The sequence below is a fragment of the Myodes glareolus genome, chromosome 1 (assembly GCF_982192425.1).
Source record: "Myodes glareolus chromosome 1, mMyoGla1.1, whole genome shotgun sequence".
In the NCBI taxonomy this organism is placed as follows: domain Eukaryota; kingdom Metazoa; phylum Chordata; class Mammalia; order Rodentia; family Cricetidae; genus Myodes; species Myodes glareolus.
In genome coordinates this window covers 65,127,144-65,152,466 of record NC_142026.1, presented here as the reverse complement: position 1 = coordinate 65,152,466, position 25,323 = coordinate 65,127,144, and the positions used below count along the sequence as shown (strand labels likewise).

At 43.1% G+C, this 25,323-nt stretch overlaps 1 protein-coding gene across 1 annotated transcript; it reads right to left on the bottom strand.

The window, feature by feature from the left end:
• Window positions 1-269: 269 nt before the first annotated feature.
• On the bottom strand, window positions 270-22,668 carry LOC125399803 (cell adhesion molecule CEACAM3-like). The gene is made up of 7 exons (XM_087896267.1): window positions 22,605-22,668; window positions 11,173-11,532; window positions 8,931-9,290; window positions 5,324-5,683; window positions 4,517-4,861; window positions 1,641-2,000; window positions 270-607 (listed from the first exon to the last, which is right to left on the bottom strand). The coding sequence occupies exons 1-7, from the start codon at window positions 22,666-22,668 to the stop codon at window positions 324-326; spliced, it is 2,133 nt and encodes a 710-aa protein (XP_087752393.1). The 3' UTR covers window positions 270-323.
• Window positions 22,669-25,323: the final 2,655 nt, after the last annotated feature.

Below are 25,323 nucleotides of genomic sequence, written 5' to 3'. Positions count from 1 at the left end.
GGACTCAGACCATCCATTTGGTGGTTGGTGGTTTCCTAAAATTTGTTCCCACAGATTCTGTTGGCTATATATTTCATCCACAGCCTATTAACCCTTTGTAGTTGCATTAACTCTATTGAGGTCTTTATTTTCATTTGGAGACCAAAGTCTCACTTAAATCTTAGCCTGTCCTTGATGCACATTTATCCCAGGATTATTGGCTTGAGTCACCATGCTAGCTGTCCTTAAGTGGTAACTGACAATTTTTATCACAAAACTTTTCTCCTTTTCTATCCCATCAATAAAAAAAATGTCCCTGCTCTGCTGAAGGATGAGAGGAGCAGTCACTCATTACGCACAGCCAGCCAGACTGGGAGACTGGTCTTTGAACTGACTGGGTTGGAGATCTCACACTTATACTTCCCAGCATCCTCCCTCCTGACAGGATCTATTCTGAGTCGGCACTTTGTTGGGGACAGAGTCATCCTCTCTGTGAACTTCAGACTCCGGTTATTGAAGAGCCAACGGATGGAGATTCCATTGTCAGCTGAGACACAAGTGAAGACCACAGAGCTCCCTACTGTGACTGTGGGGTCAGTGACTTGCATGAAGGGCTGTGTCACAGGCTCTGCAAAGAAGCATAGGAGGAGACCAAATGATAGTAGCCCTTCAGCAATCTCAACCATCCCCTCTATAGTTCACACTTAATAAAACCTCCAGGGTAGGCAAGTTAGGGCTATGATTATAGTCATATATTGTGCTTTGGATATGCCACCAAGAACAGGAGATCCTGATTCAGACACCGACTTTTCTGTGCCTAAGTTTCCCTATAAAAGGACACACACTGCATGATTATTGGCATGTCTTTAAGTTAAGTTTAGCTATCATCAATGGCCTGACCTTGGGATCTCAGTGACATGCTCATATCAGCAGCATCTATTACTCTTTGTCTGCAGAAAAGAATTTCCTAGGTTGGACCCTCAAGTACAAAAACTTCCTGTCTCCTCTGTCCCCCCTCTTGGGGACCCTGACCTTCCTGTGAAGTCTACTAAGCCCATCAGAAGAGTTGAGTTATGTCCTGGCACCTGTTCACTGATACTCATGAGTAGGAGATGCCCAGGTGATCTGCCTAACTGTAGCTGTCATGACAATGCAAACCTGGTTCCACAATCTATTTAACTTGGTCAGTAAAGACTTATTCCCTGTCAGCTCTGACAGGAAGACAAATTCTAGTCTTGAGGAGATATTCTTTAGGATCAACTAAAGTTGCGTCTGGAACAGAAATCTGAAGCTAAGGCTTCCTGATGCTCACCTCTCTGTGAGCAGTCCATGGTTCCCTTAGTTAGGTCTTTCCTGAGTGCTACAGGGCCTTGCTCAGTGCCATGATCATGTTGACACACAAAGAATATGGACTGAGACTGACTGACATCCTTGAGCTGAGTTACCCAGCACACATCCTACTCTGCAGGTGGAATTGGGTATGGGATTCTAGTCTATATCAGTCTTTCTCCTCATAACATGTGTACTAACTAAATGCTTAAACCACACTGTGGAAACACAGTGTAAAGAGGAGGCAGAGGCATAGTCCACACTGGACAGTCCTGTGTGTGTACAGTGTTTTCAACCCCATCAGCACCCAGAGGTCACAAAGAATCACTCACTGTATATGTGGATGTGCCCATGTCTTTCTTGAGTTTCAAGCTGTGTATTTAAGGTTCGTAAGGTGTAGAATCCAGTGTCCTTCTGGGTGACATTGTGGAGCAGTAGGGATCCATTGGGGTACACAGTCTCTCTACCACTGTGTGCAGGCCCCAGCAAACTTCTACTAGTGGATACTATGTACCATACAATCTCATGGCTGTTGACGGTGGCTACCCCTTTGTACCAGGAAAAGGCTCGAAGGTTCCCTGGGATATTGTGAACAAGTAGGAGAGCATTTTCCCCTTCAACAACACTGGACGGGACTGATTCAATGGTGAACTTGGTGATGGTTGGAGGGTGCCGGCAGGCTGCAAGGGAGGCTAGAAAGGAAGAGAGACAAACTCATCAATTCTGAGACTTTTGTCTTTGGTGATAGAGTCCTGTGTACTGAGAAGCTCAGGTCCATCACTCAGTGAGGTGGGTGGGAGTGTCTTCCCAACTCGGAAAGTAAGAAAAAGACTCCATGACCCTGGTGCACTTGACTGTGTCATTTCCTTTGTGTAGAACTCTCTCCCAAGGTGCCTCCTTGCTTACTGTCCTCACAGGCCTGTTCACACACAGAATATGTGTGGAATGGGGTGCCTTCTTTCACTTCTTCCTCTAAGACCCCCAGTCTTCTCCTTCTGACTTCTTTGATCTCACCCTTCTCTGGATGTAGTCAACCTCTGAATTCACTATAAGATGGACTTCCTGGTCTGTCTTCCAGTCCACTAGAACTGGGGCCTTGTTAGGAAAAATTACTTTGATCTTTCTGGAAGGCCTGATGCCTGGTCAAGATCAGATTCATGTGGGCAGATAGAAGATCAAATGTCCATGGATTTGCATGTCCAGGTATTTATGAAATTCTCATGTATAGAACTACTGATACCAGTTACAACTCCAGCTTACATGAACTTGTGCATGTGTAGGGAGTTGGTGTGTGAGTGGGTATGAGTGTGGGTGTTTATGCAGGTGCTGTGTGTATGAAAGAATGAGGGTGATATCACCTAGATGGAGGTCTGAGGACAACTTGAAGGAGCTTTTCCTATTCCAATCGGTCTCTGAGCTCCCCTCCCCTGACACCTGTGAGAAGGAGCCACTACCAGGGGCTTCACCCTTTGCAGGGAAGGACACCGTGGGCCTCTAAGGTGGCAGCAGCCTGCTCTGTTCTCCCTCTGTGGAGAAGAGCTTCTGTTCCAACACTTGCCTCCAAGCTCTGCAGCATTCCTCTTTCTGAGCTTAGCTTCCTGACAGACAGGAGACACTCTCAGGGTAATGTGACTGTTGTCACAGATAGTGTCCAAGGACCTGCTCTGTCCCTTACAGTTTTAGACCTGCCTGGTGTCCCAATTGCCTTGTCTATGTGTGGATTTCAGTCCTCTAGATCACATGGTAAGCAACAGGTTAATAATCATTTCTCTGCCATCAGACAACAGCTCATCCTGGGACTTCCCTCTGCTCTGTTTTTGCAGCATGTCCTCTATGACACAGAATCCCAGCAGAGCTCCTATTCTGCCCTGTGTTCTCAATTCTCTGAGAAGGTGGGATGTACTCATTGCAGGATTATGACAGAGATGTTTTCTAGAGCTGCAAGGGGACCATCTGCGTTATACCAGGAACAGGGACCAGAACCGTTCTCACTGAAGTCACCATAAGGGGTGACTTATTGTCATATGACCCTGAAGCACCTGTGTGAGGAGTTTCATATGGTGGTGAAGCAAGAGGTGACCTGAGTCCTAGAGAGAGGATGGTTACTCCATCATCCTAGGGACAGTTTCAGAGGGACCCTATAACTTCTTGTGATGGCTGAGCTGTATCTATGGTCTCTCCATGTCTTTCCTGGGATCCAGCCATCCTCTGTGTAGGTGAAATACCCATGAGAGGTACCAAGATGGAGGGAGTGTCAACCAGGATCCTCTGGTAGAGTAGTATGCTTAGAAACACAAGAAGCAGCCAGTAGTTCTGAGAATGCTGTCAGTGATCTCCACGTCTGTAGGAGAAGGGGTGGAAGCCAGGCTGCAAGTTGTGCTTATGGCTCCTTGATACCTTTTTAGGTGTTGATTCTGTGTCCTTCTATAGCCACCTAAAGATGACTATGAGAACTGCAACTCATGTCTGGGAGCTGTCCAGATCAGTGTCTATGTTACTATTTGTCTGCAGGAGAGAATCCCAGAGCTGAACCCCACAGGACAATCACTTACAAGGATGACTTGTTTCATTTGTTCCTTCACTTGGGGACCATGACCTGCCTGTGAGGTCTCATGTGTCCATCAGGACAGTTAAGTAATGACCTCAGAACCTGAGCAGCTATACTCTTCCTGCTGAGCCTCTAAGATGTCCAGGTGAGAGCCTAACCATGGCTCTCATGGAAGCACACTGACTGGTTCCATATGCCAAGAAAGCCTTGTCCTCTGTCAACTCTAATAGTAGTAAAAATCAAGTGGTGACAAAAAGCTTGTCAGTGTCATCTAGAGTCTAGCCAGGGACAAAGATTTTCAGACAGGGCTTCCCAGTGCTCTCTGTGAAGATCCCTTGACTTCGTCAGCCAGGGACTGCCTGACTCCCATAATGTCTTTCTGGGGACATGTGCATGGTGAGAGCTCAAAGTGTCTTACTGAGGTTGACATCCTGAGGCTGAGTTTACCCAGCACAGGTCCTCCACTTTGCAGGTAAAGACAGATGAGGAGTTTTGATCTATTGCTGTTTAATTACTCTATGTGTGTCCTGCAGTAAGGGCCCAAACCCCAGTGTGGGGACACAGTGAGGGGAGAATAATCACAACCCAGCCCTGACAGATAGTGTAACAAGCAGGATAATCTACACCCAGCAGTTGGAGGCCGTAGAGTGAGTCACTTACTTTTCACATGGACTTGCACGTGTGTCATTTCAATTTTCAAATCTCTATTTATAGTTTCTAGTGTGTACAACCCTGCATCTTCCTCAGTGGCATCCTGAAGCAGCAGGGATCCATTGCTGTATACCATTGCTCTTCTATTGTGGGCAGGTCCCCAGGTGATGGAATTCATGGCTCTGTTGTATTCTGCCATTTTAAAGACCTGGATGCTAAACACTCCCTTGTACCAAGAAAAGGTTCTCACATCTTCTGGCAGATTGTGAACAAGGAATAGAACACTTTCTCCTTCAGCAACATTTCGTGGCACTGGTTCAATTATGAGAAGCTTACAGCATGTAGAATGGGAGGCTGTAAGGAAAAAGAGGAAAAATAAACATTCTTTGGGATCAATTTTGCTTGATAGAAAGATGAGAACCTCCAACCTGAGCTGATGGGTTCATCATTCAGCCTAGATGCGCAAGCATGGGTGCACCATCCCACTTTGTGGAGGTCAGCAACATGAGCTGCATTACCCCAGGACTTCTATATGTAGAACTCTCTAAATGGAATTCTCTCCTCTGGTGTCTTCCTCGAATGCATGGGATGAGCCTCAGGAGACTGAACTGACTCAGACATCTTAGCCTGGGATAATTTCCATCAAATTCTTCCTTGATTCTTTGGGGAGTCAGATGATGGAGTCTGATCTGTGATTATTGTCTCCACCATGTGCATCCTGTGTACATGGGGACACAGTGCAGAGTGGAGGGGGGCATGACAATCTTATGTGACTAAACCCCACCTAGCCCAGAACAATCATAAAGAATCATTTACTGTCCACCAGGAGTTGCACATGCACCAATCCAATTTTCAAATCTGTACTCAGCATCTGTAGAGTGTAAAATCTGGAGTCTTTCAAGGTGACGTTCTGGAGCAGCAAGGATCCATTGTTGTACACAGTCTCTCTACCACTGTATGCAGGGCCCAACACACTTGAATTCGTGGCTATTATATGGCGGGCAACCTCAAGGTTGTTGGACCCAATCACCCCTTTGTACCAGAAAAGGACTCGTAGATTCTTTGGGAGATTGTGAACAACTAGAAGAACATTTGACCCTTCTGCAATGATGGGCGGCACTGATTCAACAGTGGTCTGCACAGAGGGAGGAGGACACTCATAGGTCAAACGGGAGTCTAGAAGGGAAAACAGAGATTGATCAATATGGGGGCATTTATATTTGGTTAAGATGGGTCCATGTGTCCTAACATCATTCAACCTAAGTGTGTGAGTGTCTCCCGGTCCTACTGGGTGGAGGGCAGCACATGATTTCCATGTTCTCAGTGTCTCTGCACATGCCATTTCCTCTGCATGGCACCTAACTTCACCTTCAAGTTTTCTTTATTGGCCTGTCTTCAAATCCACTTGGAATAGGGTTTCATGAAGACCAGGGCTAATCTCACAATTTTAGGAATGTATGCTACCCAGAAAAGTTTCTGATCCCTGTGGAGGATGAATGAATGAATGAATGAATGAATGAACATGAGAATAGCAACCAATGTTTCAAGGTCCAGCATACCCAGAGTTTTATTTATGAAACTCTCAGCTTTGTGGCTATTAGATACCCCAGTTTGATTTAAGTTTTTGCATTTGTTTCAATTTCATGTGTGTGTGAATGCATGCAGGTGTGAACACAAGCACATTCCTACACAGATGTCCATACGCCCAGGTGTGTGCCACAGTACCAAATGTGGGGCCAAGGACAGTTTTGAAGAGTAAGAGGGCTCTCTCCTTTCATCATGTGGGAGTTGAGGATTAAACTCATGTCACTGGGCCTGGCAGAATTTGCCTTCACTCATTGAAACACCTCACTGACCCACCCAGATCAGATTCTTCTCTGTGTCACCCTATTATAGCTGGGAACATCAGTCTTCGGAATATAGTAGCCAGCATGATCACCACTGAATAGAGAACACTCTGGCTTTCATCTCTACCGTTACCATTTCCTGTTCACTGAGAACTTCCTGCTGCTGAGCCTCTGTCTTCCCCTGTGTCATCTTCACTGAGGGATAAAGACAACACCTTGATTCTCTTTAAGACTCTTGTCTTCCTAGGAGACTCCACCCTGGGCCTGAGCTCTCCCCTCCCACACATGACCAGGGAATTATTTCTTCGCTTACGAGACTAGCCTTGTCCATAGTGCCCCTTGAGCAAGGTAGGGATCTTGATTCCTTGGAATAGGAGGTCACCACGGGATCCAGTACTGCTACCACACTCCTCTGTCTAAGAGTCGGTACTGCTCTCTCAGAGTCAGCTCTGCCATTCTAGATTCAACAATGCTGTTCTAGAGTTAACTCTACTGTCCCAGAGTCAATGCTGCTGTCCCAGAGTCAGCTATGCTGTTCTACAGTTAACTCTGTTGTTCCTGAGTCAATTCTGCTGTCCCAGAGTCAGCTCTGCTGCTCCAGATTCAGCTATGCTGTTCTAGAGTTAACTCTATTGTTTTAGAGTCAATCCTGCTGTCCCAGAATCAGCTCTGCTGTTCCAGATACAGCTATGCTGTTCTAGAGTTAACTCTACTGTCCCAGAATCAATTCTGCAGTCCCAGGGTCAGCCCCGCTATTCCTGAGTCAATTCTGCTGTTCTGGAATCAGTTTCCCTGTCCCAGAGTCAACTCTGTGGTCCTGGAATGAGCTCTTCTGTCTCAGAGCCATCTCTGCTGTCCTGCCTTCCTCTGAGCTGAGCCTGTTCCAAAGCAGAAGCCCCTCTCAGAGTCAAATGGACTGTGGGTGGGTGCTTGTCCAAGGCACTACTGTTTCCTCCCCTTGACATTGCCTGGTGTTTCTCTTCTCCTCTCTATGCTCCAGGCTTCCAGATCACACAATGAGCTGTTAAGCATATCTGTGCCCCCACATCCAACAGTTCACCCTAGGGTTAACCTCTGCTGTGACCTGGTCTTGGCTCTGTCAGCACCTATAAAGAGGACTCTGCCCTTCCTCTGCATCCTCTGTCACAGAAACTTCGCTGGGCACCCACTCATACCCATGTTCTCAAATGCTCTGGGAAGGTGGGATTTACTCATCCAGAAGATAACAAAAATGTCTGTGAGAGCTGAAAAGGGACAAACTGAATGGTGCCAGGGGAATGACACTCATCTTTTATCACTAGTGTCTCCATTCAGGGTTTTCTGACATAAGACAGATGTCCAGGGGCACTAGTGTCAGGAAAGCCATGTCCTCTGTGTGGAGAAGATCACCTGTGTCCTGGAGAGATGTGGACTCACCTTGCTGTGTAAGGTTTCAGAGAGAATCCTGAATTCCAGCCTCCTTTGCTGGCAGAGATGCAGTTCAAGTCTGCTCAGGACCTCTGTCCTTTGCTTGGTAATTTCCCTGTGGTCACCCTCTTTCCCCAAGCAAGATGCTAGAAGAAAGGAGACTGAACAGGGACCTTAGCATAGTGTTCTCAGGCACAGAAATCAGCCAGTAGGTTAGAGTGGTCTTGTGGGAGGGACCTCCAGGTGTGTTGAGACAGGGATGGAAGCCTAAGAAGTTATTCTCCACTCCTGGGTCTGACTGTGGATTGTGTGCCCTGATCCTGCCCCCTGGTGATCTTTTAGGAGAATTTCAGGTCATGGCTGAAACTTTCCACATCAGCAGAGTCTGTTAACATTCCCCTAATGAAGGAATTCCCTGAGCTGGACCCCAGAGGACAAACACTTTCCAGGTGTTCTTCATCTTGGGAACCCTGACCTTCCTGTGAAGTCTCATAAGGCTATGAGGCCAGCTGACTGATGGCAGGGCCCCTGTTCAGCTCTGCTTTCCTGCTGAGTCTCAGAAGAAGGTACCACGTGTCCTAGCTTGAATGTGACTCTCATGAAAATGCACTGATTGGTTTTACATGCTGTGAAATATGAATGGCCAAAAATCATTGTTCCCTGTCAAGTCCATAAGGAAGTAAGAGTTCAAAACTGTCAAAATACTCCTCAAGGTCACCTGTAGCCAAGTCTGGGACAGAGATCTGAAGTCAGAACTTCCTGGTGCTTACATCGCTGTGAGGATGTCAAGATCTGCCTGATGCCAACAAGGTCTTTCTCTGACCCATGTTCATGATGAGAACCCCAAAAGACATGACTAAGTCTAATGCTACTTGAACTGTGTTACCATTTCTCATCTCCTCTCTCTCTCTCTCTCTCTCTCTCTCTCTCTCTCTCTCACACACACACACACACACACACACACACACATACACACCCTCCTCTCTGAGGGTGGAGACAAATGACATAGGCTGATCTTTGGCAGCTTGTCTCCACTATGAGTGTCCTGCACTAAGTCCTCAAAATTCAACAAGGAGACACAGTCTGGAGGGGAGGTATGCACAATCACGCACGACAGTCCTGTGTGACTATGCCCCACCCAGCACTGAATGATCACAAGAATCACTTACTGTCCACCTGGACTTGCACATGTAATAATTCAACTTTCATATCTGTACTCAGAGTTCGTAGGGTGTACAATCCAGCATCTTTCCAGGTGACATTCTGGAGCAGCAGAGATCCATTATTGTACACCGTCTCTCTACCACTGTGTCCAGGGCCCAGGATACTTAAATTTCTAGCTGTTACATGTCGGGCAATCTCAAAGTTCTTGAATACAATAATTCCTCTGTACCAGAAAAGGGCTAGAAGATTCTCCGGGAGATTGTGGACGAGTAGAAGAATGCTTGACCCTTCTGCCACTCTGGGTGGCACTGATTCAATAGTGGGCTGAGCAGAGGTGGGAGGGCGCCCACAGTTCAAAAGGGAGGCTAGAAGAGAAGAGAGTGAAGTCCATCATTATTGGAACCTTTGCATTTGTGTCCTGAGCAGGTATGTCCATTGCTCAGCTCAGACTAGGTGTGTGGGTGTCTTCCTGTTCTACTGTGTGGAAGTGAATACATAAACTACATGTCCTCAGCATCCCTGAACTTGTCATTTCTTCTGTATGTCACTTTCTGATCAAGTGTCAACACGGCCCCAGCTCACTGCCCTCAGACCCCTGCTTATATTCAGTGTAGATTGGTGTTGGGTGCATGTCTCCCTGACCTCTTTCCCTACAGACCTTGACACCTGACTCTCTGACTTTCTTTTGTTTGTCTTCTTTCCTCTTGTAGTTCCAGTCAACACTTAACTTCACCTTCTAACTTTCTTAACTTCAGTCCACTAGGACTAGGGATTTGTGTATTAATCTTATATTTTTTTAAAGAAATGATGCCTAGGAAGATCCAGACACCTGTGGAGAATGAATAAATGATGTTTCAGAATCCTGTATACCCAGGGATTTACTTAAGAAACTCATGGGTTTGGGAATACAGAGTTGAATTTTTCTATTTGATTTGATTTTTTAATGCTCATTTATGTTTGTGTGCAAGGGCATGTCTCAGGGTGTGGGAGTAGGTGCAGGAGTCAGTACCAAGTTGGAGGTCAGAGGACTTGTGTTCATTAGTCTCAGCTTGACAGACAATGAAGTAAATGCTTATGTCTCCTGAGTCACATCTCTGGTCAATAGCTTGATTTTTTTTCTTTAAGACAGCAAGCTGAGAACATCAGTCTTCAGAATAGTGTGGTCATGCTTATTAAGTTTGAGTGAGAACAATTCCTCAATCCCTTACTTTTTCATTTTCATCAAGAATAAGAATAAGTTTCCTGCTGATGACCCTCTGGCATGACCTATGTCTTCATCCCAACTAACCCAAGACTCTGCTCATGTCCTTGTACCCCTTAGGAGACTCAAGACAGTAAGTCGGTCCTCTCCTCTCATACTGTCAACTTGAAGTCTACTCACCTGTGAGCAAGAGTCCCTGAAAATCAGTGACCCTTTGCAGAGGGATACAAGGCTGCCTCTCTAGTCTCTGTGACCTTATCTGTCCCCCCCTCACCCTGTGGCATGTCTGCTCAGCTGTCCTTCCCTCATCTGAACTGATCCTCCTTCCAGACAGGAGCATCTCCCAGAGTTCCATAGCTGTGTGTGTTCTCTTTACAAAACACTGCTCTGCCCCCTTACTCTCAGTGCTGCCCAATATCCCTCTCTACTTCTCTCTTTATATTTCAGTCCTCCAGACTACATGGTGATCAAAAGGGCTGATGAGCATCCCTGTGCCTTAATATAACACAGATCACTCTGGAGCTGCCCTCTATTGTGTCCTGGCCCTGGATCTGTCAGAACTAAGAGGGAACCTCTGCGCTCCCTGTGGAACACAGAAACCCGTCTGGGTACCCAGCCTGCCCTGAGTTCTCAATGCTCTGAAAAAATGGAATATCCTCTTAGCAGGAAGGTGACTGATGTCTGTGAGGCTTCAAAGGGACTGGTGAGTGATGCATGGGGAAGAGGACAGATGCATTCTCACCGCAGTCATCACTCGGTCTTTCTCAGGGACACATGCCTGTGAGAGCCCCAAGAGTCTAGACAGAGGCTGATGTTCTTGGCTGAGTTACCTGCCATGCATCCGCCTGTGTGCAAGATGCAGTTAAGTGAAGGATTCTGATCTGTTGCCATTATTCTTCACAATATGTTTCCTGCATTAAATGATTAAGCACAAACATGGGGACACATGCAGAGGAGAGGTAGAGAGAGGCTAGATTTGATACTTTTGTGTGTGTCTAGTAGAATGAGCCCCACCCAGCACCCATAGTTCACCAAGAATCACTTACTGTACACGTGAAGGTACGTGGTTGTTATTGATCCAACTCCTACTTGTCCATTTATGGTTCGTAAGGTGTAGAGTCCTGTGTCCTTCTGGGTGACATTGTAGATCTTCAGGGATCCATTGCTGTACACTGTCTCTCTACCGCTGTGTATGGGCCCTGACACACTTAAATCCTTGGCCAGTGAATATAGTGCAATTCCAAGGCTCATATTCCTCACCCCTTTGTGCCAGACAAAGGCTAGAAGATTCTCTGGTAGATTATGAACACGTAGAAGAACATTTTCTCCTTCAACCACTTGGGGCGGCACTAATTCAATGGTGACTTGGGCAGTAGTGGGCAGGTGCCAACAGGTTAAAAGGAAGGCTAGAAGGGAACAAGAAAAACCACCAATATTGAGCAGGGGTGACACTACTCACCTTAAGTGTGTAGGTAGGGATGTGCCCACTCTCTTTGATTAAGGTAAACAACATGACCTCCATTCCCTCAGAACCTATTATTTCCACTCTGTGGAATTCTGTACTCAGGTTCAGCTGACTCCCCGCACAGTGTCCCCATATCCCTCCTCAAATAGTATATTTGGTGTGAGGAACAATATCTCTCTGACTTCCTCTTCTAGAGGGTTCTCACCCTGAATTTTTTCTCTGTTCCCTGTATGCTTTCAGTCAGCCCCTGACTTTATTTTCTGGATGCTCAGATGCCAGGTCCACTTGAAGCAGGACTTTGTGAGGACAGGGATTAGTGTGACCTCTTTGGAAGGTTCACTTCCTGGAAAATATTCAGGCAGCAGTAAAGAGAGGAAAGAAAAAAAGAAAGAGGAAGGAAGGAAGGAAGGAAGGAAGGAAGGAAGGAAGGAAGGAAGGAAAGAAGGAAGGAAGGAAAGAGAAATGTGTTCCATGGGTTTATCTACTTAGTTGTCAGATTTGGAGCTAATGACAATTATTATACTCAAATATGATTTTTTTATATTTGCTTATGTACTATATGTGTGTCTCTGTGAAGGCATCTATTTCAGTGTGTGCAAGTGTAGGTGAATGCCACAGCAGCTGCATGGACAAAAGTGCCTTAGTGTTCCCCTGTGTGGGTGCACACAACAACATCTGTGTGAAGGGCAGAGAAGAACCTGCAGGAGCCTGTTCTCTCCATCTATCCTGTGGGAGCTGAGGACTGAATTCGGGTTGTCATGTCTCCACACTGAGCTGTCTCACTGGCCCACCCATGCTGTAGGAAGGTTTACAGCTTGTAATTACCCACCTACTGGGGTGAGGCCCCTTATACTGTTTACCTGTATACCAAGCATGTCCGGCCCTTCTCTCATTACCCTGGTTTCCGTTTCCTTGTTCGGATTGTTTGGATCCCATTTTCCATCCACCGTTCAAGCAGAGAATTTTAATTTGTGAGTTTTCCCCTTAAATAAATAATTATCTATCTCTCAGTTCTGAGCCAGTGTGGGATTTCTTTTAAGCATCTGATCACTCCCCCATCACTTGGTGCCAGATGGGTTTAAACTAGACACCCACCGGGCTGGAGGCTTAGTCCTTCCATGGCCCGGGGAGATTTGCTTTTTCCTGAACAGTTTTTTTTTAAATCCCCATCAAAACAGAGTTTGCAACAAGTCAGCTGGAGGGCAAGTAGAAGCACTGTTTGCCAGCTGCTGCAACCCTGGCATGTGCTGTTTCTGGGTTTCTGTTCTCTGCCCCTGGACACTGGGCTTCTTGTTCTGTGTATGGAATTGATTTGATTGCATTTAATTTGTTGAGCAACTCATGTTTCCCAGTCTTCAAACACTAAAACAGGATCGTTCGTGTCACCCTTGCATTGATTCTAGTCACAGCTCTGAAACAGCACCATCTGCTGGATAACAGGTAATATGGCAGACTTCGTTTCTAATGGAACTTTCAATGCTTTCCTTGCTACCACAATGGATTGTATTACACGAGGCTTATATGACTATGGAGGTACCTCAATTTATTGGTTACTAGGTTTTACTTTTCTTTTCCATATTCTATTATTAATAAAGAATATGGCACTCTTAGGAACAATACAATCTTTACAGTCTAATAATGAACAGCCAATTGACAGAATTAATATAATCAAAAATCAGAGGTTATTTGAACAAGTGGATACTATGATAGATGGAACTGACTCCATATCTAAGGGTACTAGGAAGTTATCTGAAAGGATTAATACTGTTGAATTTGACATTCAAAAGTTACCACAAAGTTTTGATAAGTTAACAGACAGAATACTCCTCCAAGATGGCAATCTACATGATATCCATGAAATGTTATCTTTAAAGGGAAACATTAAAACCTTGGAATCACAGGTGCAGAATGAGGACCAGAAAATCAATGCCTTGGTGAAATCACTAGAAATATATAGAGGTCAGGAGATTCAGGCTTTACAAAAGAAAATGATAAAAAGATTTGAAATGATTGAGGAAATTATTGGAGCTGATGAACAGGAAAACAAGGCACCAGGACAGGATGCAACATCACCAGTGGCTGTCAGAACTGGCTTACCCAGGGTTTTAGCGTCCTACCCTGTAATTTACTCTGACAAAGAATCAACTGCTAAAGGCTTGAAGGGAGCCAAAGAAGGTAGATGGACGCCAATGGGAATGAATGATCTAAAAGAAGTTAAGAAGCTGTTGTAACATATGCCTTGCATTCCACATTTGTTAAGGAGATGGCAAAAACTTGGGCCTCTAATGTCAGAGGCCCAAAAATGATTTTTTTCAATTAGTGTCAGCAGTCCTGGATGATAGACCTTTCTTGATGTTTGGAATGTATTTCAGGGAGAAATCCAAAAATATGAAACAGCAGGGAAGAGCAAAAGGTATGGAGGTTTCTCAAGATCAAATTCTTGGAGAAGGCCATTATGCTGACCCACAGGTTCAAGTTCTTTAAGACGAAGAAATCTTGTCCCTATGCCACAAAGCAGCCTTGAATACTTGGGACAGGATTCAAGAACTAAGAAAAAGAATTGAATCATATACCAAGGTTAGACAGGGACAGAGAGAACCCTTTACTGACTTTTTACAAAGATTAACTAAGGGTTTACAAATAGGAGTAACAGACCCAGAAGCTAAACGAATAATTCTTGAATCTCTGGCTTTTGAAAATGCAAACTTAGAATACAAAAAGATAATTAGGCCTTTAAGGTTTAGATCAGCACCTACAGATGAATGGATTCTGCAGACAATGAATGTTGAGACATTTGACTATAATGATAAATCTTGGGTAGGAGAAGTGATTTCCAAAGCAATGAGGAGACATCAAACTGCCAAATGTTTTAATTGTGATAAAATAGGACATCTGAAAAGGGATTGCAGGCAATGAATTTCTAGGAATAGTATCTCTTCTGGGAATGGCAAAAATAGGAGACCTCTATCTTCAGGTATATGTAGAAGGTGTGGTAAAGGATGATATTGGACCAATGAATGCAAATCAACAACACATAGTAAAGGCAATTGGATACCGTCTGGAAACTCCTTGAGGGGCCTCTTGCAAGCCCCCAAGCCAAAAGTGGCCCAGTCATTTCCAGTAACTGTGGAGGACATGTCACACTAGGAAAATTAGAAAATCCAGAACCATCTGTAAAAGATCATGCTGTTCTAAATGATGGCATAAGCATGAAAGATAAATCAAAAATTCAAATAGGAAATAAGAAACATATATTCTGGCCAACTTCTAAAAATGATCAGATGATGCGGGAGAATTATCTGTATTCTGTCAATCAAATTTTAATAAAACGCTGATTGGCCAGGCAGGAAGTATAGGCGGGAAAACCAGACAGGAAGTAGAGGTGGTGCAATGAGAACAGGAGAATTCTGGGAAGCAGGAAGGTCCCTCACCATTTCTGCGCAGACCACCGAAGAGGCAACATGTAAGCTGCCCCACTGGGAAAGGTACTGAGCCATTATCTATGGCTAACATAGATAATGATAATGGATTAATATAAGTTATAAGGACTAATAAGAAGCCTGACCTAATGGGCCAATCAGGTTATAATTTTATGAAGTCTTGTGAGTCATTTTCTTTGGGCTTGCCGGTTGTGGGGTACCAGGCGGGACAGAAACCCCAACAAGCCGGCCCCTTCGTGTTACATATGGCACCCAGACATGGATAAATGAATCCACAGAAAGCCTGAGAAAGCTTGGGAAAGAATAGAGTAAAGCATGGTTTCTTGGTAGCAGCAATTTTTCGGGTCTGCTCTGCTTGCTAGAGGCAAGCAAATGCTCTCATCTAAGAGAGGTTTCCTGACTCAGCTTTATCTGCAAAACCCTGCAGCTCTTTTAAGAGGTTCTGTCACGAAACACTTAAACAGTGTTGATGAAAAGCTGAACACATGCTTTTCAGTTTTCAGCTGTAGTAGGAAAAAAGCTGTGCCATTTTAAAATGCTGGCTTTCTGGGCTGTCCTGCCAGGGCAATCTCTGACTCTTTCAGGCAGGCAGTCTGACTGAGTGTGGTCTGTGAGCAGAATGCTGCAGTTTTCTTGATGGCAAGGACCTTGAAACGCCATAGAGTTATGGCAGTGAACACAGCTCTGGCTGTTATCTCAGCCATGAGGCTGGAAAGCTAAGGAATGGCCTGGGTCTAACTGTCAAAGCCATGGCTTTAGTCTTACCCATTGAAGACTCGTGTGGTCAGAAAAAGAGAGATATACAGTAAAGAGAGATTCAAAGAGGAAGAAAACCTCTAAATGGTTTACAGTGTGTTAAAAATATATGCAGGCTAAAGGTTAAAGTCATTAAAAATAAAAAAGAAGTAAAGGGAGAAATAGGGTGTGGTGGTACACACCTTTAATCCCAATGCCTGGGAGGCAGATGTACATTGACCTCTGCGATTTTAAGGGGCAGAGGTAGTTGACCTCTGTGACTTCAAGATGTGTTAGCACACACCTTTAATCCCAATGCCTGGGAGGCAGAGACAGACAGATCTCTGAGTTCAAGGTGTGGTAGCACACACCTTTAATCCTAGCACTGGGGAAGCAGAGACATGTGGATCTCTGTGAGTTCAAGGTGTGGTAGCAAACACCTTTGTGCCCAGTACTGGGGAGGTAGAGACAGAAGGATCTCTGTGAGTTCAAGGACAGCCTGGTCTACAGTGTTATTCCAGGACAAAGATATACAGAGAACCTGTCTCAAAAGGTAAAAGTAAAAATAAAAGAAATAGAGGTTAAAGTAAAGCCACACAAAGATGGAAAATACAAAGAGAATCTTGATACTGTATGTTATTATGCTCTCTTTGAATTGTTTGATTGTTGAGGAAGGAGCAACGGCTGCTAAAAGACTTTTGTTTATAAATGCTGCTGAACTAACCCAAGATAGGTATTTTGAAAATACCTTGGCTTCAAAATTGAAGTCAAAAGGTATGTTACTTTGGAGAAGAGATTTTGCTTTTGTTTCCACAGAAAATGAGAAGCTGTGGATTCATTCTGAGTTAAGAAAAATCAGGTTCCATCAAGGGAGGCCACCTGAGAAATCTCCAACAGGAACAGATGGCCCAGATGTTTGAGTTCTTCATCCAGAACAGGTTCAAGACTGCTGCCTGATATGATCAAGACTCACAGGATACTCCAGTCAGGACTTGATGATAATTCTAAATTTTCTTTAGGTCCCCATAAGATTGTCAGCGCCTCCAACCAGCAGGAAGTAGCCTGAAATACTACGCCCACATTCCCAACAAATGGACTATGGGTATTTTCCTTTGTTTAAAAAAAAAGAGGGAAATGATGTGGGAGAATTGTCTGTATTCTGTCAATCATATTTTAATAAAACGCTGATTGGCCAGGCAGGCAGTGTAGGCAGGAAAACCAGACAGGGAGTAGAGGTGATGCAATGAGAACAGGAGAATTCTGGGAAACAGGGAGGTTTCTCAGCCATTCCTGTACAGACCACCGAAGAGGCAGTATGTGAAGCTGACAGCTGGAAAAGGTACCAAGCCATATGGCTAACATAGATGAGAATAATGGGCTAATATAAGTTATAAGAGTTAACAAGAAGCCTGACCTAATGGGCCAATCAGTTTATAACCTTATGGAGTCCTGTGTGTGATTTTCTCTTTGGGATTTGCCAGCTGTGGGGTACCAGGCGGGACGGAAACCTCAACAAGTCGGCCCTCATACTACAATCAGAGATCAAAGCTAAGAGTGCATATAAATGGAATTGTGATTGTTGGTTTGATAGACACAGGAGAAGAGGTGAGTATCACCACTCCAGAATCGTGGTATCCAAATTGGCCTCATCAAGAGGAAGATGTTCAATTACTAGGAATTGGAACCATATTTCAAGTTAAACAAAGAGCAAAATGGATTGACTGTATTGAGCCAGAAGGTCAAAGAGAAAAACTGAGGGCATATGTAGCTGATATTGCATTAAATTTATGGGGCTGTGACCTGCTACAGCAATGGAATACCCACATTAACATTCCTGCAGTTCCAGGAACTCATAATTCTGGGAAGGATGTAATAAGGTACTATGAACAAAGGTTACCAGCCATTCAGGCTGTATAATAACATAAGGCAACTAATAACCCTTTAGAGGTACCAACAGCCCTACCTTAAAAATGGTTAACTGAAAAGACAATATGGGTTAAGCAATGGCCTGTAGCTGAAGATAAATTGAAGGGTTTAGAACAGTTGGCACAGGAGCAATTAGATGCTCAGCATATTGAAGAGTCAACTAGCCCTTGGAATTCTCCTGTGTTTGTTGTATAAAAGAAATCTGGTAAATGAAGAATGATGACAAATCTAAGGGCTGTCAACAAGGTAATTCAACCTATGGGCACTCTACAATCTGGAATTCCTCTGTCCTCTCTATTACCAAAAGGATGATTGCTTGTAGTTATGATTTGAAAGAATGTTTCTTCACTATACCTTTAAAAGAAAAAGTATAGAGAAAAAATTGCCTTCACAGTGCCTACTTATAATAGTTCTCAGCCTACTAGGAGATATCAGTGGACTGTGCTCAGTATCCCAACCCTGTGTCAATACTTTGTGAGTCAGCCTTTGGAAATAATACATAAGCAATTTCCTAAGTCTATAATTTACCATTACATGTATGACATTTTACTTTCTGATTCAAACATGGATACTTTACACAGAATATTTGAAGAAGTAAAGAAAGTTTTGCCAAAATGGGGGTTGCAAATTGCTCCTGAAAAAATGCAAAGAGGAGATTCTGTCAATTACCTAGGCTATAAAATAGGTTTGCAGAAATTTAGGACACAGAAGGTATGACCTACTATTGGGACAACACCTGATCTAATAATTCATTTAAACAAAACCTTAGATGGTGATAAAGATTTGAGTAGCCCCAGAGAATTAATAGCTGAAGCAGAAAAGGAATTGACAGTTGTGGAGGAAAAATTACAGGAGGCACATGTGGATAGGGTGGATCCAAATCTAAATTGTATTCTAGTCATATTGCCTTCAAAGTTTCTCCTACAGCAATTTTAATGCTGAGGGACAATATTACCATAGAATGTATCTTTTTACCACATAAACCAAGTAAAAAATTTAAAAACTTATGTGGAAAATGTCTCCAAATTAATTATAAAAGGTAAATTGAGACTTCGTCAACTAGCAGGTATAGACCCAAAAGAGATTATAGTGCCTTTTAGTACTGATAAAATAAAAAAGTTATGGGAAGACAATGAACCATGGCAAATTTTTTGGAAAAAATTAATAGTAATTATCCCAAACACAATAGACTTAACCTTATAAAAAGAAACTCTTAGATTCTTCCCAAATGTATGTGATGTTTAAATAACTGGAGCCCATACATTTTATACTGATGCAAATAAATCAGGAAAGGCAGGTTACAAATCAGAGGAATTAAGTAAGGTGGAACAAAGCCCTTATAATTCTGTTCAGAAGGCAGAATTATATGCCATTCTCAAGGTGCTAAGGGATTTTAAAAAACCTCTTAATATTGTTACTTATTCACAATATACAGAAAGAGTTATCTTGCATATTGAAACCACTGAATTTATATCAGATGATACAGAATTGACTTTATTGTTTATCCAGGTGCAAGGCATAATCAGGAATAAGCTTTGTTCTCTATACATTATACACTATCTGATCCCATGCGGGTCTGCCAGGTCCTCTAGCAAAAGGTAATGCAGAAACTGATCAATTTTTCTATTACATGACAACAAGCTAAGGAGATTATAAAGTGATGTCCTACTTTCTCATTCTATAACCAAACACCACTACCTGCAGGGACTAACCCGAAAGGTACTCAAAGGCATAAAATGTAGCAGATGGATGTGTTCCACTTTGCATAATTTGGAAAGTTAAAATATATACATCACACCATTGACACTTATTTCGGTTTTCAATGGACAGCTGCTTTAAGCTCAGAAAAGACTGATTCTGTAATCACACATTTATTAGACGTTATGGCCATCATGGGTATACCTGCACAAATAAAGACAGATAATGGTCCAACTTATGTCTCTAGGAAAATGAAATGGTCTTTTGCTTATTATAATATTAAGCATGGTATAGGTATACCACACAGTCCTACAGGTCAAGCAGTTATAGGAAGATCAAATCTAACTACAAAGGACATGCTAAGCAAACAGAAAGGGGTGGAAAATGCCTCCAGAAATAGATTACAAAATGTTTTATTAACCTTGAATTTTCTTAATCCTAATGAGAAAGGGACAACAGCAGTAGAAAGACATTGGATAATGGAAAAACCTGCTGAATTAAATCACCTGGTTTATTTCAAGGATGTGCTGACCTCACAGTGGAAGCCAGGAGATGTGCTGTGTTGGGGAAGGGGTTTGCACTTGTTTCCACAGGAGAAGAAAAGTTGTGGATACCATTAAAATTAATAAAAGTTTGGTTTGAAGAGGAGAAACCTCTTGGAAGAGAGAAATGACAGCTCATTCACAATGATGATAACCATACAGGTGATAAGAAAAGTATATAAGATGGGGGTAGGATTCTGTTCGTGTCTTTGCAGGAAAACACTCATCTTCAAAAAATTCAAGGGACCCTGAATGTTTGAATACTGACAGATGGAAAAATAACCACCCAATAAGGATCATCAAGAAATCCTAATATGTTCCGTAAGCACAAATGTTGTGTGTGTGTGTGTGTGTGTGTGTGTATTTGTATTTATAAATATATAGAGCTGATAACTGGTTTTGGAGTTGGACATGGCTCGGTCACACTAATTCTAAGCCTGTTGTTAAGAGAAAAGCCCAGAGTTTCTGTCTCATGTCAAGAGCCATGATATGGGGACAGAAAAAAAAAGAATTTAGAAAAAAAATTTACTTTTCTTCATATCTATTTTTGTCTTTATCATACCTTTCATTGAATATATATGTCTGTATAAATAATGTTTAAGTTTTCCACAATGAACAATGAATTTTCCTTCAGCAATCTTTGAAGTTTCCAGGAAGAAGATGGGGCCCCACAACAGCAACTCCACCTGGTTGATAAGACATCTTGATGCTGATAGTGCTACTACAAGACCTGTTTTGAGTTCCAACTGCACAAGATGGTTCCAACTTGGTTAGCTGAAATGCTGCACATTTTTACAACATTCTGGCCAGACCTCCACAAAATACTCAGAGACTATTTGCAACCATACCAGACATTAATCTTGAAGCTTAACCATCATTTTACTTTCACAGGATTCCATAGAAAGAACATCACCCCCATGACAGCTGGAAGTAATTCTAGAAGACGACATCCTCTCTCCCAGCAAAGTTTGTACTCAGGGTTAGTGACATTATTTAGGGGTTGATTATAATTGGTATATGATTGAGAGTTGGGAGAGGAATTTGATAGACTCAGAGATCTTTTTGAAAAAAGAGGGAAAATTGGATGGGATAATATATTTGTATGAGCTTACTCACACTAATAATATTAGTGAGTTATAGACTGAATACTTGTGAGTTATTATTTATAGACAATTACATTAGTATAGATTCTTGTATACTGATACAAAGTTAAATTATATTGAATATTGCATGCATGCATGCATGCTTCTACCTCTGTTTAAAACATTTTATGTATTGATATATTTACCATATTGCAGTGTACATTTCTACCTCTGATCAAGATATTTATACATTGCTTACATTTGGAGATCATTATCCTCATTTATTGCACAGTTATTTATTGTCTTAGTCCTTAAGTTATACAGGTATTAAAAATTATAGATCAATAGTCATCCATGTTTGTCATACTTATAGTTAGACTAATCAGGTTCTGTAGATATTCTGCATAGATAGATAATCTTCAACCACTTCAAAGAGCTATAGAAAATGGCATTTAAATAACTTAGAGTTCTGTTGAAGTGAGACACAATTGCTCCTGGCAGCACCGATCTATTCCAGAGAGAATGTTGAGCACTGAAGACACTTCAATTGTAGCTTGTTTTCTTCTTTGCAAAAACTAGCCTTTGGGCAAAGAAATGCCCATGCCTCAACCACTGGCAAGATATATAGTACCCGAAAATGGATAAATAGAACTCTCAAATCTTGCCAAGACAGGGTAAGACTGTTTTGAAAAATTTCTTGTCTTTGAAAAATGGTCTGCCAGTTTTTCTAGGCCTTAGCCAAAGTTGGTTGTCTCAACGTTGCAAATGAGACTTCGGGTGATTGTCCAGGTAGCCAGTTGTCTCTGTCATTTGTTGCACATTTTGGAAGTTGCTTGGTTGCACTTCCTACTCACTCAAGTAACATTATTTCCCTTCTTGGATCTTTGATGGGGTTGAAGACTAGATAATTGTAGTTACTTTCCTCTCATGACTTGGCCAAGTTATTTATTATACAAGACTTAAACTAGTTAGAATAGGATATTTGTTCTTATTGAAAATGATTTTGTATTAGACTTAGAAGTCTCTTATATAAACAAAAGGGGGAGGTGCTGCAGGGAAGTTTACAACTTGTAATTACTAGCCTTCTTGGGTGAGGCCTCTTACAGTATTTACCTGGATGCCAAAGTACATCTGGCCCTTCTCTCGTCCCCCTGGTTTCTGTTTGCTCATTCAGATTGTTTGGATCCCATTTTCTATCAACCTTTCAAGCAGAGAATTCTGATTTGTGAGTTTTCCCCCTAAATAAATATCTATCTCTAATTCTGAGCTAGTGTGGTATTTCTTTTAAGCTTCCAATCGCTACACCATCACACCCCTGTTTGATTTCTGTTTGGAAAATCACACTTCAGAATATTGCAGCCAATATAACTGACTTTGAACGGGGGCTGATGGAGGATTCTCTCTTCCCCTCATCATCTCCTATCTGCTGAGAGCTGCAGGCTGTTGAGCCCCTGTCCATCACTGTACCTTCTACTCTATAACTGCAAACAGAAACCTCAAGTCTCCTCTGGGGTTTCTTTCATATTTAGGAGACTTCAAGCTGCCTCTAAGTTCTCCTTCCCCACACAGTCAGAGAGTGAGTACACTTACCTGTGAGCAGGAGCCCCTGCCAAGGGGTGCAACCCTTACAGGAAATTTCAGAGCACATCTCCATCTCTCTTCTCACTGTGCTGTCCTCCCTCTGAGGAGAAGAGCTTCAACTCCAACACAGCCCCCAGGTTCTGCTGTTCTTCCCCCTCTTGAGATGAGCTGCCTCCCAGCATGGAGCACTTCCCAGAATTCAATGAACTCTAGGTGGTGGGGTCTGTGTCCAAGGCACTTCTCTGTCCCTTCCACTCTTAGTGATGCCCCACATCCCTCTCAACTTTTCCCTCTTTATGTGTCTCCATCAAGCAACTTGTGGAGCAACAATGCAGATAAGCATCTCTATGCCCTCAGAGAACAACGGCTCTTTCCAGGGCTAACATCTGCTGTGTTCCTGCCTTGAGTCTGTCAGCACCCAAGAGGGAATTACCTCCAGGCCTATGTGTCTTGTGACACAGAGACTCGACTGAGCACCTACTCTGCCCTATGTTCTTAGTGCTTTGGGAAGGTGTGACTTGCCCCTAGAAGAAGGTGACAGAAATACATGTGATGGCTGGAAAAGGACAAGAAGAATGATCAATAGGAATGAATATCAATTCTTTGTAACAACTTTCATCAGTCAAAGTTCTGATCCAGGAGAGAGGCCCAGGAACAGTTAGTTGTGTGAGGAGTTTCAAGTCCTTGGTGTTGGAAAGAGGTGACCTGTGTGTCCTGGAAATGACTTGGGCTCTCTCTTCCTATGGAGGGTTTCAAGGCAACTCTCTTAGTCAGGGTTTCTTTTGCTGTGAGAAAATACTGAGATAAAAAAGCAAGTTGGGGAGGAAAGGGTTTATTTGACTTACACTTCTTATTGCTGTTCATCACTGAAGGAAGTCAGGACAGGAACCCAAACAGGGCAGGATCCCAGAGGCAGGAGATGATGCAGAGGCCATGGAGGGCTGCTGTTTACTAGTTTGCTTGACCTTCCCTCTTACAGAACCCAGGATCACCATCCCAGAGATGTCACCTTCCCTCTTACAGAACTCAGAACTACCATCCCAGGGATCTAACATGGTCTGGACTCTCCCTCATTGATCACTAAGTAAGAAAATACCCTACAGCTGGATCTCATGGAAGCATTTCTTCAACAGACATTCCTTCCTCTCTGATTATTCTAGTTTTCATCAAGTTGACACCCCAAGCAGAGAGTACAGCAGTCTTCCAGGATCTGGTGTTGGTTGAGTTCTGTGTTGGGTGACTCCAAATGTGGGAGCCCATGTTTGACTCAGTTTCCCTTTGGACTCATTTCTGACTTATAGAAGTCATTTTCATTCAAGCTTGCCCTCTCCACTTTTTCCGACAACCTTGAGTGCTATGAGAGACTCCTGATTTAGAACACGAGCTAAGGATACTCTATTTAGTAGAAACTCTACTGATGATGGCAAAGTCCAGGAACATCAAGATAGAAAGTAAGTCTGTTTCCAAGCAGCAAGCACATGTTGAAGAAGAAACTGCTCACTCAAGGACAGGAATGGTCTTGTAGTTAGATACTGACTGACCATCTGTGCTGTGCTTTGTATATAAGTAAGTTTTGTATAAAAGCTTCTTTTGTATAAGCAAGTTTTGAAATAACTCTGGGCTGTTTGGCTACTTTGGCATAATCAGACAGACCTCCCGATTCTATCTTGTCTTCTGTTTCTTTCATTTGTCTTTTCTTTGACTTTGAGGATCCCTTATCCAAGAACCCTAGATGACTTTGTAGGAGAAGGCTCCTACACCCAAGTCCTCTCTGATCTTTCTACGTAACTGTTGCTCTTAGCCTAGGTGATTCCCCTGCAGTAATCCTGCCTTTCCCTATGAAATATACCACAAGTGAGGGGACTCTCTGGTTCCCCAGGTATAGGGGTTTTCTCAGACTAAACAAACAAACAAACAAATGAACACATCAGACTGTTGACAGGGAACTTGGGGTTAATACACACAGGATGAAAACCAGTCTGAAAGACAAGGTCATGACTCAGGGAAACAATTTTCTGATTGTTGAGTGTGTGTTCCTGATATTGCCCCCTGGGAGGAATATCACAGGGAGAACTGTAATACCATGTCTGGGGCTACAGCAGGCAGGGTCAACAAGTCAACTGTGAGCTGTCCTGAAACCCTCAGCAGAGGTGGCATACAGAACCTGTCATTCTGCTCCCTGTGCTCTCTGGGACTCATAATTCCATCTAGTGTAGGAAGGGTATAGACAAGGATCAAGATTGGCCTGAGAAGCCCTGGAATAAAGTTGAAATAGTCTTTATCCAGAACATGGGTATCCTTAAGAGAAACCTTGTGTCCCCCAAATTTTCAAAGATTTAGGACTTTCAAGATTTATTATTTAGTGTGGTTGGTGCTTGTATCTCTAGGAACTGTTGACATTTTGTGGGATGGTTGGTCAGCGAGAGGATGATGTGTTTGGTGGATATGGGTGATGGAGTAGGTACTAAACATTACAGAGTCCAATATGTGGCAGTGGTGGTGGTGCAGCATGCCTGTAGTGTAGGACTCTTACCTGTTTGCTGCCTGCTGGTGCTGAGACAGGACTGTAGGGGGCATGGGCTATGTCCTGGGATTAGGATATGTCTTCAGGTGACTTAGAGTTGTGTCAAAGTGACAGTTTTTGCTAACTATGACACTATTTCATACTGTTAAGTTCTCCTCCTCCACAGAGAAATTCCACAGGAAGTTTCCCATTCTCCAAGGGAAT